Genomic DNA, 13,334 nt, shown 5'->3' on the forward strand with positions numbered 1-13,334 from the left:
AGAACTGGCTGGGTCATAGAAGGCCGAGAGTAGCAATGGAAGGGTGCTTTTCTGATTGGAGGGCTGTGACTAGTGGTGTTCGCAGGGATCAGTGCTGGGACCTTTGCTGTTCGTAGTATATATAAATGATTTGGCGAAAATGTAACTGGTCTGATTAGTACGTTTGCAGACGACACAAATGTTGGTGGAATTGCAGATAGCGATGAGGACTGTCAGAGGATACAGCAGGATTTAGATCGTTTGGAGACGTGGGCGGAGAGATGGCATATGGAGTTTAATCCGGACAAATGTGAGGTAATGCATTTTGGAAGGTCGAATAAAGATAGGGAATATACAGTGAATGGTAGAACCCTCAAGAGTATTGACAGAGATCTAGGTTCACGGGTCACTAAAAGTGGCAACACAGGTGGAGAAGTTAGTCGAGAAGGCATATGGCATGCTTGCCTTCATTGGCCGGGGCATTGAGTATAAAAATTGGCAAGTCATGTTGCAGCTGTATACAACCTTAGTTAGGCCACACTTGGAGTATAGTGTTCAATTCTGGTCGCCGCACTAAATGTGGCTTGTTCCCACTGAAACGACGGAGGTTGAGGGGCGACCTGATAGAGGTCTACAAAATTATGAGGGGCATAGACAGAGTGGATAGTTAGAGATTTTTTCCCAGGGTAGAGGGGTTAATTACTAGGGGCATAGGTTTAAGGGGCGAGGGGCAAAGTTCAGAGGAGATGTACGAGGTAAGTTTTTTTTTTTTACACAGAGGGTAGTGGATGCCTGGAACACGCTGCCGGAGGAGGTGGTGGAAGCAGGGATGATAGTGACGTTTAAGGGGCAGCTTGACAAATACAGGAATAGTATGGGAATAGAGGGATATGGACCTCGGAAGTGTGAAAGATTTTAGTTTAGACGGGCAGCATGGCCGGTGCAGGCTTGGAGGGCCGAAGGGCCTGTTCCTGTGCTGTACCTTTCTTTGTTCTAACTTCAGCCTGTGAACAATGTCCTTGTTTTGTTTTTTTTCTCTTTTTTCACTTGACACCTCAAATGTTCTAGGTGTGTTTCTGTTCCTTTATTTCTTTTCTTATGCCAACCCTTTGGCCCTGGAAGACTTTGCTCCTTTCTTTCACCGTATCACAGGGCTTCCTTTTCGTCCTTGTATCACCCACCCCTTACACCAAACCTATTACATTTCTGCCTTTCCCCAGAATCTTTCTCTCAGAATTGTGAACTTGTGGAATTCTCTACCACAGAAAGCTGTTGTGGCCAGTTTGTTCGATATATTCAAGAGGGAGCCTTGATGTAAAAGAATCAAGGGGGTGAGAAAGCAGGACTGGGATACTGAATTTGCATGATCAGCCATGATCATAATGAATGGTGATGCAGACTCGAAGGGCCGAGTGGTCGATTCCACCTGTTTTCTATGTTTCTAATTGGTGAAACATTATGCATCTGAAATGCCAGCTGTTCCCCTCTCCCCAGTCTCTGCCTAACCTATGAGTTCTTTTCCCCAGCATTTTGTTTTTATTTCCGATTTCCAGCATCCGCAATATTTTGCTTTTTACGGAATCGGACTCACAGTTCTCTAATCCTGCGTTATGGCTTAATGTCAGCCATTCTCCTGCCTTTTTGCCGTACCCATGCGCACTGCATTGCTCTGTTGAAATAATCATCCAATACCCTCACTGGTGCGAGACCGGAGACACAACTCTTCATATCATAATGGGCCCTAGCCCACACCACGATCCAGCTCAGCAGCCATGATCATCTGGCCCACATCTACTGGTCCTCTATCTATGCAGCAAGTAACATGCTCGGTGTCAAACATCTCCCTTCTATAAATCTACGTTGCCCCTTCCCAATTTTATCATTTTTTTCCCAAATGTCCAGTTATCACCTCTGAATCAATCAGAAATAAGAGACCTGTAGCTGTATGTTTTTTCTCTCCCTCTTTCCCTTCTCAAACAACATGGTTAGGATTGCTACCTTCCAGTCTGCAGGAGCCGTTCCGCAATGTATATAATTACAAACTATAATCAGCAAGCATCCATGTCTTTCAGCACTCTGTGATGTACCTCATCTGGTCCAGGGAATTTATCAATTTTCAAGTTGAGTGCTGCTAATTCATTAATTTGTTTCAGTTCCCCATCTTTAACAGTCACTTGGTCCCTTTGTTCTTCTGGGATATTTTCTGTACCTTCCTCTTCTGAACTAAGACACAAAGTAATTGTTTAGTTTCCCTGCCATTTTCTTATTCTCCAGTATAGATTCTCCCATTTCTGCCCTGTAACAAACCCACATTTGCCTTTGCTAATTGTTTCCTTTCCACGCACCTGAAGCCTTTACAGTCTGCCAGTATCTGGCGGTAACTTGTATTCCTATTCTCTTTTCATTTCCTTTCAGAGTTTCTTGGTAGAGGTTCAAAATTGCTCCCACTCCTTGGTGTTGCCACTTATTTTTTCAGGCAACCTTAAAAACCACTCCCTTTGATCTGAAGTAATCTTTTAAATTTTCATTTAACCACCTTTCCTGTTGGGTTTTTTGTACCTCAGAGGAAATGTTTATTGCAGACCATGTAATGCTGCTTTCAATACTAGTCATTGCCTGTCTTCTGCCAAAATTTTTCCTGACCTACTTAGCCAACTCTCCCCATATAATTTCATAGTTTCTGTTGTGCAGATTTAAGATCCAAGTTTCAGAATGTAGTGTCAAATTCTACCCTATCTTTGTCGCTACGTCCTAAAAGTGCATTTACAGCCTGGCTATTAATTATAACACTAAAACTAAAGTAGCCTGATCCTTGGATATTTCATCAATGTACTGCTCGAGGCACCCACCTTCTAGCACACTCTGGGAGTTCATCCTCTGCAGCATTAGTGCTAATGAGGTTTACCTAATCTGTATGCAAATACTTTACGTATTTCCCAGGTCACGCAGCTCTTATTTCGTGATTCATACCATGCCCCCCCCCCATTGCCACTACTGTTTAGTGGCCTATAAACAACTCTCACCAATGTTTGCTGTTTCTTGGATCCACCCAAACTGATAGTACATTTTGATCGTTCGATCCAAGATCCTCCCTCACTAATGTACTGATCTCATTCTTTATTAACGTTCCTATCCCACCTCCGTTTCCTTTTTTGCCTGCCAGTCCTTTTTTTTTTAAAAGAGTAAGTACCCAATTTTTATTTCCAATTAAGGGGCAATTTAGCGTGGCCAATTCACCTACCCTACACATTTTTTGGGCATGTAGGGGTGAGACCCATGCACGTACGGGGAAAATGCAAACCCCAAACGGACAGTGACCTGGGGCCGGGGCTCGAACCTGGTCCCTTGGCAGCGTGAGGCAACAGTGCTAACCAGTGCACCACCATGCCCCCCTTCTTGCCTATCCTTTCTAAATGACAAAATCTTTGAATGTTCACTTTCCAAAGGTCAACTTGTAACCACGTTTATGTAATGGCAATTAAATCATATACCCATTTATGTCTGTTTGTGCCTTCAGAATATATACTTTGATACGATTGCTGTGTGCATTCAGATAGTGCCATTAACTTTGTCATTTTGACATTTATTCTGCATTTTTATCCTAGTTGGTGCTCTCCTTCGCTTTGTCTGCGCTTTTCCTCCCACAGTCCCGAGATCTGCAGGTTAGGTGGAGTGGCCATGCTACAAAAAGCTTGGGTGGGATTACTGGGTTAGGGGGATAGGTTGGTGGTGTGGGGTGCTCTTTGTGAGTGCCGGTGCAGACTTGATGGGCCGAATGGCCTCCTGCACTGTTACTTCTATGATCTATGAGGAGAGATTGAGTTGGTTAGTATTAGAAGAATGGGCGGGGAGGGGGGGGGGGTGGAAATCTCATGGAGACCTATAAGATAGATGCAGGGAGGGATTCTGCTGATGATGGGTGTGTCCAGTAGCAGGCATCACAGTCTGGGGATACTGGGTAGACCATTTAGGACTGAGTTGAGGAGAAATTTCTTCACGCAGAGTGATGAGCCTGTGGAATTCACTACCACAGAAAGCAGTAGGGGCCAAAACGTTGCATACTTAAAAGGAGTTTGACATAGCTGTTCAAGATAAATGGATCGAGGGGTATGGGTGGAAAGCTGGAACAGGTTACTGAGCTGGATGATCAACCATGATCATAATGAATGGCGGAGCAGGCTTGAGGGGCCGAATGGCCTTCGCCTGCTCCTTTCCTCTGCTCCTATTTTCTACGTTTCCAGGTTAGATATAACAGTGCATTATTCTTGGCCAGTCATTAAAATCTGATCTTTTTATCCTTTTAACGCCACCCTTCAGACAGCATTTTGTCTTGGGCTACCTTATGAGTCTCTAGCTAATGTTTTGAATTCAAATTTAGACCACTACAATAATGCTTGGTAATTCTGGACTAGGAAATACCATTTAACTGCAGGCCCTACATGTGGCTACATTGGTTCTCAATCATCTTGCTGCATGCAATGGCTGGTGCAACAAATACTTCTAGCAAGTACAGAGGAAAGTGTCATTCTATGCTTCCCCACTTTACTCCTACTGCCAGTTAGAATTTGTTGTTGATGATCACAAGAGGCGTAACTGTTTGTTACGGTTTCTTTATGGAACATTGACTAATCCACTGTAAGTTGGCCACTACATGCTGTGAAGTATGACTTTGAGTATTTTCTCCTGAGGAGAGGGATGTTCTTGGGAGTTAATTGTTAGCTGCTTAATTGTGCATCAGCATTTGAAACGGTACATGGCAGGACTACAAGGTTTTGACTGGATCTGTTAGTTGTGAAATCATTTAACCAGGATGGCCTTAGAGCTCTGTGCTTCTTCCACCAAGGCCCAAACAGTCTCCATCCTCCAACTTCCTCCCCTGCCTGTTCCCACTCTGAACCACTCCTCCTCCAACTCTGCTTAATTCAAATAAAAAGGTGCGGGTATGGGTATCCATTTCTGTCCCAGTTATACATGCCTTTTTGTGGGTGATGTGTCACATTGATTATTCCAGCCCTACTACTTCATTTCTTTTTCTGGTGCAATGAAAACTGTTTCATTGTCACCTCCCGCTCTTGGCATGAATGGCAAAACTTCATGGATTTTATTTCTAATTTCTATCTTTCTTTCACCTTCATCGCTTGAGGTTCCCATCCCCAACCTCTGTTTTCATTTATGGAGATAAGTAATCAACTACAAGTTCACTGTTCGCTACAAACCTAGACTCCCACAGCTATCTTAGTACCCTTGTTCATGCAGTAAGCACTTCCCGTAAGGACTCCATTCTATTCTCGGAGTTTCCTAGCCTTCGTCACATCTGTTCTAATCATGCAGTTTTCCACATCAACCCCCCCCCCCCCCCCCCTCGTTGCCCAAGATGGGTGTTTGAATTTATTTATTTATTGGTTTTATCTGTGTATTTCTCTCTCAAACAAATCCGATTGGGAGGTTTTGAGAAGGCAGTTAGGTATCTGCAAGCATCCAGGACAATAAAGGATCTCGAGTCCATTACAAGCACAAGATCTCTGCTTGGAATGGAAAATCGAAGTACATGAGGAAGTAAAATTGTCTGATCTGAATAGTAAAACCAGTGGAAGAGATGGACAGTGAAATCCTAGTGAGCTCTGGATGTCTCTGAATTATCAGACTAGGAAAGTGAGGAGAATTCAAGTGAATTTCCTTTTTTTAAATAAATTTAGTCCCCAATTTTGTTTTCCAATTAAAGGGCAATTTAGCGTGCCCAATCTGCCTAACCAGCACATCTTTAGGTCGTGGGGGTGAAACCCATGCAGACACTGGGAGAATGTGCAAACTCCACACGGACAGTGACCCAGGGCCGGGTTTCGAATCCAGGTCCTCGGTGCCGTTGGCAGCAATGCTAACCACTGTGCCATTGTGCCGCCTCTCCAAGTAAATTTCTAAGGGCTGTGGCACACCTTAGTTTCATTTCATTCATTTTCATCTCTCGCTTATTGTCACAAGTAGGCTTCAGAGACATTACTGTTAAAAGCCCCTTGGACTCTTTCAGGAATCACTGGAGGTAGGAAGGGTCTCAGAGGACTGACAAATGTCTAATGTAACACCCCTGTAAGAAGAGAGGGGGCAGAAGACCGATTAGCTTGACTTTGGTCAATGGTAAGATTTTAGAGTCCATTATTAAAGATGAGATTGCCGAGTACTTGGAAGAGCATGATAAAATAGGACCGAGTCAGCACGGCTTTGTCAACGGGAGGTCGTGTCTGACAAATGTTAGAATTCTTTGAGGAGATGACAAAGACGTTTTTGAAGTGATAACAAGGAAGTTAGACGAAGGAGAACCAGTAGACGTGATCTATTTAGATCGTCAGAAGGCCTTTGACAAGGTGTCATACAGGAGGCTGTTAAGGGCAAGTTACTGGCATGGATAGGGGATTGGCTGACTGGCACTGGCATGGATAGAGGATTGGCTGACTGGCACTGGCATGGATAGAGGATTGGCTGACTGGCAGAAGCCACAGTGGGGATAAAGGGGTCTTTTTCTTTTTTATTCATTGAAGGGGCAATTTTGCATGGCTAATCCACCTACCCTGTCATCTTTGGGTTGTGGGAGTGAGACCCACGCAGACACGGAGAATGTGCAAACTCCACATGGACATTGACCCGGGGCTACGATCGAATGCGGGTCCTCAGCGCCATGAGGCAGCAGTGTGCCAGCATGCAGCCCAAAGGGGTCTTTTCACGATGACAGCCGGTGACTAGTGGTGTGCCTAAGGGGTCGGTGTTGGGACCACAACCTTTCACAATATACATTAACGATCTGGAAGAAGAAACTGAGCACTGTTGCTAAGTTTGCAGATGGCACAAAGATATGCAGACAGGTAGTGCTGCAGCAGAAGGATTTGGACAAGCTAGGAGAGGGGGCAAAGAAGTGGTAGATGAAATGCAATGTGGAAATGGCAGGTTATGCACTTTGGTAGGAAGAATGGCTATTAGACTATTTTCTAAATGGGAAAAGGCTTAGACAATCTGAAGCACAAAGCAGAAATCTTGAACCAGGACTCCTAAGGTTAATGTGCAGGTTCAGTCAGCAGTTAGGAAGGCAAATGCAATGTTCGTATTCAAGTTGAGAAAGTAAGAATACAAGAGGAGGGATGTACTTCGGAGGATGTATAAGGCTCTTGTCAGAACCCATTTGGAGTATTGTGAGCATTTTTGGGCCCCGTATCTAAGGAAAGGTGTGTTGGCCTTGGAAAGGGTCCAGAGGAGGTTCACAAGAACGATCTCTGGAATGAAGTGCTTGTCACATGAGGACTCTGGGTCTGTACTTGTTGGAGTTTAGAAGGATGAGGAGGGGGGAATCTTATTGTAACTTACAGGATACTGCGAGGCCTGGATAGAGTGGATGTGGAGAGGATGTTTCCACTAGCAGGAAAAACTAGAATCCGAAGGCACAGCCGTTGACTGAAGGGATGATCCTTTAAAACTGTAAAAGGGGGAGTTTCTTCAGTCAGAGGGAATCTGTGGAACTCTTGCCGCAGAAGGTTGTGGAGGCCAAATCACTGAGTATCTTAAGACAGAGATAGATAGGTTCTTGATTAATAAGGGGATCAGGAGTTATGCGTTGAAGACTTGAGAATGGGGATGAGAAACATAGCAGCCATGATTGAATGGCAGATCAGGCTCAATGGGCTGAATAGCCTAATTCTGCTCCTATGTCTTATGGACTCGACAGAAGTGAAGGGTGCCTTAACAATCTTGTAAGAGGGAACTCTAAGTCTCCTGTTGCGATTTCTGGGCCTAAATAATAAGAGTTATGAAGTAGTGCTAAATTAGTAGTGCTTGCTTTGTTTAATTCTTGTGCAGTGAAAGCTTTGTTTAAAACATGAAATCATCTGCATATTTGCTCTAAATTAGTGACCGGGAGTTGAAATTGATTTGTAAAAGTTATTGGTCTCCCTTGAGATCATAACACAATGCAGCCTGCTAAGTTCTCCTCACCAGATGCTTGATTCATCCACAATAATTCATCCTTTTTCACTCTTTCACAGGATGTTCTACGACTAAGCCCAGTTTCGGACCTGTTTGAATCCAGTTATGATCACTATCTCTAGACTTTAATAAGTGGCTTGTATAAATTCTGGTTTATTAGCCGTAATTTACTGTCTGGCTTCCAGTGGAAGACATTGTCGTCTGGGATGACATTGGAAACCTGTTGGGGGTTGTACTATGTACGTTTTATAGTCACTAATTTAGTTACTCTCATGTGAAACATTTTGTTCTTTGTTAAACTGTGTTTGTCCATCACCTTTTTAAAAGCATTTTGGGAGTAGTGTCAGGATCATGTGGGTTTAGTTTAAAACTCCTAATAATTTCCATTTTTTTTCAATTGCAGAATTCCTGTACCTTTGTGGCGTAGGATCTCCTGTAGGTTAAAGGTTTTGCGCCAAGGACCTTAAAACGGCTGGCTGATTATGACTCGACTTTGAGAAAAGTGATGAATTCTCTTGACCAGAACTGCAATAATGAAAATTTACGATTGTAAGAGGGGACTGCCGCCACCGTATCCAATATCAAAGCCGATTCTGAATAATGCTGCATATGCAGCGAACAGAACGTTTGTGCATCCCACTCCTCCCCAGGCCCAGCAGAGCACCAGTGCTAAACCTGTTGAGAATGCCTTGCAAACCCTCAGCCAGATGATTGGGACAGTCCAGCCAATGGCGCAGCCTCAGCAAGTTTTCTCCATTGTTAAAGCTAATTCGCAAGCACAGAACGTTCTAATCCACAAAGTTGTTTCACCGTCAATGTCCCAGTCTGTTGCTGCTCCAGGGAAGAGGCAAGCCACAATAATTGCCAAAGACAACACAGTAACTGGTAAAAGAGTCCAGCAGCTCGCTCTCAATGGACTTGTATGGATGACCACCACATCTTCTGGACAAACAGTTCAGGCTGATAATGTCCACAGCATCAATTCTGCCACTGTAATGCAAGCCTTTAATCCAGTGTTAGCATATCAAAGTCAAAATGTAGCCCATTCCTCCAAAATGCTCATTTCAGTATCATCTGCAAATGGAACTATACCTCAAATTTCATTGGACCAGCAGCATCTAAATTTTTCCCAATCCCAGGGAAGTTGTACTTCGTCGCTTGGTGCAACGGCAAATAATTTGGGGAAATGCAATGACCCGATGCAAATTCAAACGACTTTTGGGAAGGTGGGGACAGATCAAAATCAGTACAAAGCTCCTTCAGCTCTGGCCAGTGCTGCATCTGTTCAGCTTTGCCAGAGAAACTGGCCAGCCCTTACAAGTTGTGTTTCTCTACCTACACTCCCCAGTGGAACACCAGCAAGTGCCCCCTCTTCTCATGGCAGTTTGCAGGTCTCTGACTGGACAGGGCCATCAGCTTTGGGTCCACAGCCCAATGCCCCCAATTCTTGGTTTTCGCCACCAAATTCCAATGGGCAAAAGAGAATGGTGCTTGCGCGGGTCACTCCAATGTCGCATGACTGGAAGAATTTGCAGCAAAGCCCACATACTTTTCAGTGTACGGACACATCTAGCGTGAAGAACTTGCATGTTGAAGACGCTCAGTTTCATCATAAATCAAGTGAGCAGAATAGAGCATCTGAAAATGCCAGTTCAGCGCCTGACAAGTCAGTTGAAAAGAGAAACCAAACTACTCCATCATCCACTACTGACAAAAATGCACAGGGAAACATTCCCCTTGTACCAGCTGTACCATCCCTCACTTTTAAGCCGAGTTTATACAGGCAACAAAACATACACAATATTCGCTTCTTTTATACACCTTCGACAGTGAATGAACATAATATAATCACTTCCCCAGTATCTTCAGATGTAAATGTCCAACACAATGTGACGTCATCAGGAAATCACATTTCGACTGCCAATGTAAGTTCCCAGAATGCAATTTATGCAGCTCCGCAGTTATCCCCTTTGTCTGTTGGACATTGCAACCTCGGAGTTTCACCAATAGATGGTTCAAAAACGGCCATCCAACAGACTGTAACAACGCCTGCAGTTGAAGTGGGGGCTTTGTATAACAACCATGATCATAGTAGTCCATTACCTTCCAATCCTCCACATTCAATGAATGTGCTGTACTCGACAGTAAAATTGGCATCTAAAGATGTGGACAAACAAACAATTCAACTTGTTTCTTCAGGTTCTAATTCGTTACCTGCAACGGTCAGCAGTGGCAGTTCTCTACCCTCCCCTGTTCAACTTGTATCCAGAGGAGACTTTGGGAAGCACAATACTCCAGGCCTTGTGTTTGTGATTCCACCGTCCATGGTTGTGCAGAATTGCCAGAATATGGAGGCTGCTTCTATTTGTAGCCCATCTACAGTATTGAGTCAAGAAAAGCATATGCCAGTCAGGCCTGCTGAATACCAAGGCGAAACTTCTAATTCCGTTGTGGCGCCAGAGAACTCCAAAGCAGCATTGTCGTCGGCTGCTAGTCCATCAGGTTGGACTGGGCAGCAGTGTGAAAAGCTTTTGGGTATTAGCTCATCAACTGCAGGAGGATTTATTGAGCAGCAGACAGATTCTGTGGCGGCACCACTGGAACCCAGTCAGAAGACTCCAATTGGAGTGTTGTCTTCTTCCACAGAGTTAAATGGGAAAAAGAGGAACCTAATTCTGGACACGGGGATATTGTCCAAAGACTCCAGTATCCAAAATGATCTGACACCTTGTGATAGTCAGAAAAACGTGACCGATAGTCCGCCTCAAAAGAGGTTTCTGGCTTCTGCTGTGGAAGATGCTTTAAAGGACATAAATAGTTGTAAAAATTCACCATTACTTATTAATAAGAAAATAAACTCTTCAGAGCTGGTAATATGCAGAGAAAGCTTAGCGAAAAATGAGGCTACAATTGCTGATCAACCTATTATGAGAGATGATGAGGTTCAATCTGAGATCTGTATTACTGGCGTGTTTTCCCTCGGAAACACTACTGGACTGTGGCGGTCTGCTCAACAGAGCTCGTCTTGCCCTTTGGTTGACCTAACTAGCTCCTCAGCAGCGGAGGCGAGTGACTCATCTTTGAAGTCAACAACTGGAGAATCCAATTTGAAAGACAAAGAAAGTCACGGAGACTACAACACTCTCATTGCGAAGGAAAGTCTAGAATTAGTGTCTGTGCCTCCACCAAATTTGGAAAGTGGACAGCGCCCTCCAGTAAAAGAATCTGCTCAGATGGAAAACACGGAAGCAGTATTGGAATGTTCACTGAAACAAAACGATAGCCAACTGACCCCTGAATCTAATGTTGTCACGGCTAACATTTTGATAGATCTAACTGGAGACAGAGACAATTTTACCCAACCTCAGCTGTCTGAGTCGGTTTTACCATCTGATCCCAAAGAGCAGGATGCCAAGTTGGTTTCTGACCAGAATATCTTGCCTGTTGAAATTAATAACCCATCTCCGTTCAAGTTTTCTGATCAGGAAACTCAGGACCTTGATGATTTATTGCGTTCGATTGACACAGAAATTGAAACGCTACTGAATTTCTGGAATCCGTATGCTACCGCATTGGCACATGGCAACACCGAGAAGTCAGCTTGTAAACACCATAATCTACGAGAAGGAGAAATTTGCAAGTGTAAATTACCAAGCGTTGAAGAAGCCGATAGGCCAGATGAAGGTGGTAAAGCTGACCTGCTCGAGGATGCCGATTGTCATTCACCGTCTTACAACATCAAGGTACTTGGACACACTGAAATCCTGAATCTGCTTGCTGAAATATCAAAGCCAAATGAGAGGCTACCAGCAGAAAGTGCATGGTCTGAGACATTCAGTTGCTCAGATGTGAGATTGAGTGAGGAACTTCAAAGTAAAGCTTCACAGAATGTCAGCAGTGATGGGTGGAAGACCAGCATTTCCAAGGCACCGGGGATGAAGCTGGCAGGTAGACAGTGGGGAGATCAAAATCATGCATTATTACAGTCTCTCGGCAGTAAGAACGGTGCTGCAAAAAAGGGAAAACCACGGGAAAAGAAAGAATATTGTTGTATTAATGCCTGGCTAGCTGCATCTGGTGTGCTTGGCATATACTGTCACTGTAAACTATCACAGGGAAATAAAGTTGAAAACCAGGTAGATTTGCCAAATGCAGTACACGAGACCCATGATGGCAACGAGACTAGTAATCCAAATTCTATTGTAAAGCAGATGGAAATAAGCACCACTTCACACACTGTGCCAATTGCTACTTCGGAGAAGCATGTATTAGAAGTTCCTGAAAGCTGGAATTCTGTATCCGCAAGCTGCACTCGTATTATCCCCGCCCATAATCAGGATGAAGTAATGGGAGAAGTGCAGCAAGAAGTATGTGTTGTCGAAGCAATGCAGCAGCATTCTGGTGAAAGTGGTACTAGAGCAGCAAAAAACGAAGTCCGTTTGTGCAATCCAGGCGAGGCATATCTAAGCTCCCTTGATATATCTAAGGAATCTGATAAATTGCCGTGCAAAGTTCCCCTTGAAAGGAATCTCTCTCTGAAGGAAATGGAGAAAGGCAAAGACGCTTCTCCGGATGTGGTTGAAATTGAACCAGATAAAGAAACTTGGACTGTTCTGGAAAAGGAGCTTAATGAATATAAAGTAAAAAATGTGCACGTGGATCCTTCTCTGAATGTATTAAGTGAGGAAGCCAGTGACCAAACTGATCTGGTTAAACAACCTCCTGGAGTTAAACTTGGATTTAAGGGTATGAGATCGTTGACTGTTCTCTAGACCAAATTGGTCTAGGAGATAATAATTTGGGATTATTGCTTGATAAAGATGTATTGGCGTTCTCACTTGAATACTCTTAGTAGCCTATAGGCGCTGACAAACTTTCCCTCCGTTTCTGACTATTTCTTCTCCTCTTCCCCCACACCCCACCTGAAAGCTTGACTGAACTTTAGTACATGTTTTGTTCTATTAAGACATATGTGGGAGTAGTTACAAATCTGTAATCTTAACTTGTACAGTTTATTTTAAGACGGAGGTGGTAAGTTTTGGAGGGTGGGAGCACAATAGCTGAAGGAGCAGGTATCCGTAATGCAGTACTGGAGCAAAGAACAATAGGTAGGCCGGACGCTAGAGGCAATTATGGAGATGGGGCCAAACCATGGACAGATTTGAAGATTGAAAGTTTGATTTTTCTTTTAAGATGCAAGAATCAATCAAAATTTGGCGAGATCAAGTGTGATGGTATGAAGCCATTGCTGTCATTCTGAAAAACTAACTTTATGAATGGTAGAAGCGGGAACAAAGAGGATGTGATTTTATTTTTTAATAGAAAATTCCAGCCACGTGGTGATACTTTTTTGTAAAAATAAAAATGGAGGGAGGTTTGGGGCACAGGCG

At 43.8% G+C, this 13,334-nt stretch overlaps 1 protein-coding gene across 9 annotated transcripts in view; it reads left to right on the forward strand.

Annotated features, from left to right (window-relative positions):
- Nucleotides 1–13,334, forward strand: part of LOC119955082 — a 128,582-nt gene that overhangs the window by 93,114 nt on the left and 22,134 nt on the right. For 8 of the 9 annotated variants that reach the window (XM_038780946.1, XM_038780942.1, XM_038780947.1 and 5 more), the window contains one exon: nt 8,348–12,690. In XM_038780946.1, the coding sequence (XP_038636874.1) occupies nt 8,478–12,690 (4,213 nt within the window). In that variant the 5' untranslated portion in view covers nt 8,348–8,477. Of the gene's footprint in view, nt 1–8,165; nt 8,184–8,347; nt 12,691–13,334 lie in introns of those variants that run through there. The other variant, XM_038780945.1, reaches the window with a different exon arrangement.

This window comes from Scyliorhinus canicula, chromosome 20 (assembly GCF_902713615.1).
Source record: "Scyliorhinus canicula chromosome 20, sScyCan1.1, whole genome shotgun sequence".
Classification (NCBI taxonomy): domain Eukaryota; kingdom Metazoa; phylum Chordata; class Chondrichthyes; order Carcharhiniformes; family Scyliorhinidae; genus Scyliorhinus; species Scyliorhinus canicula.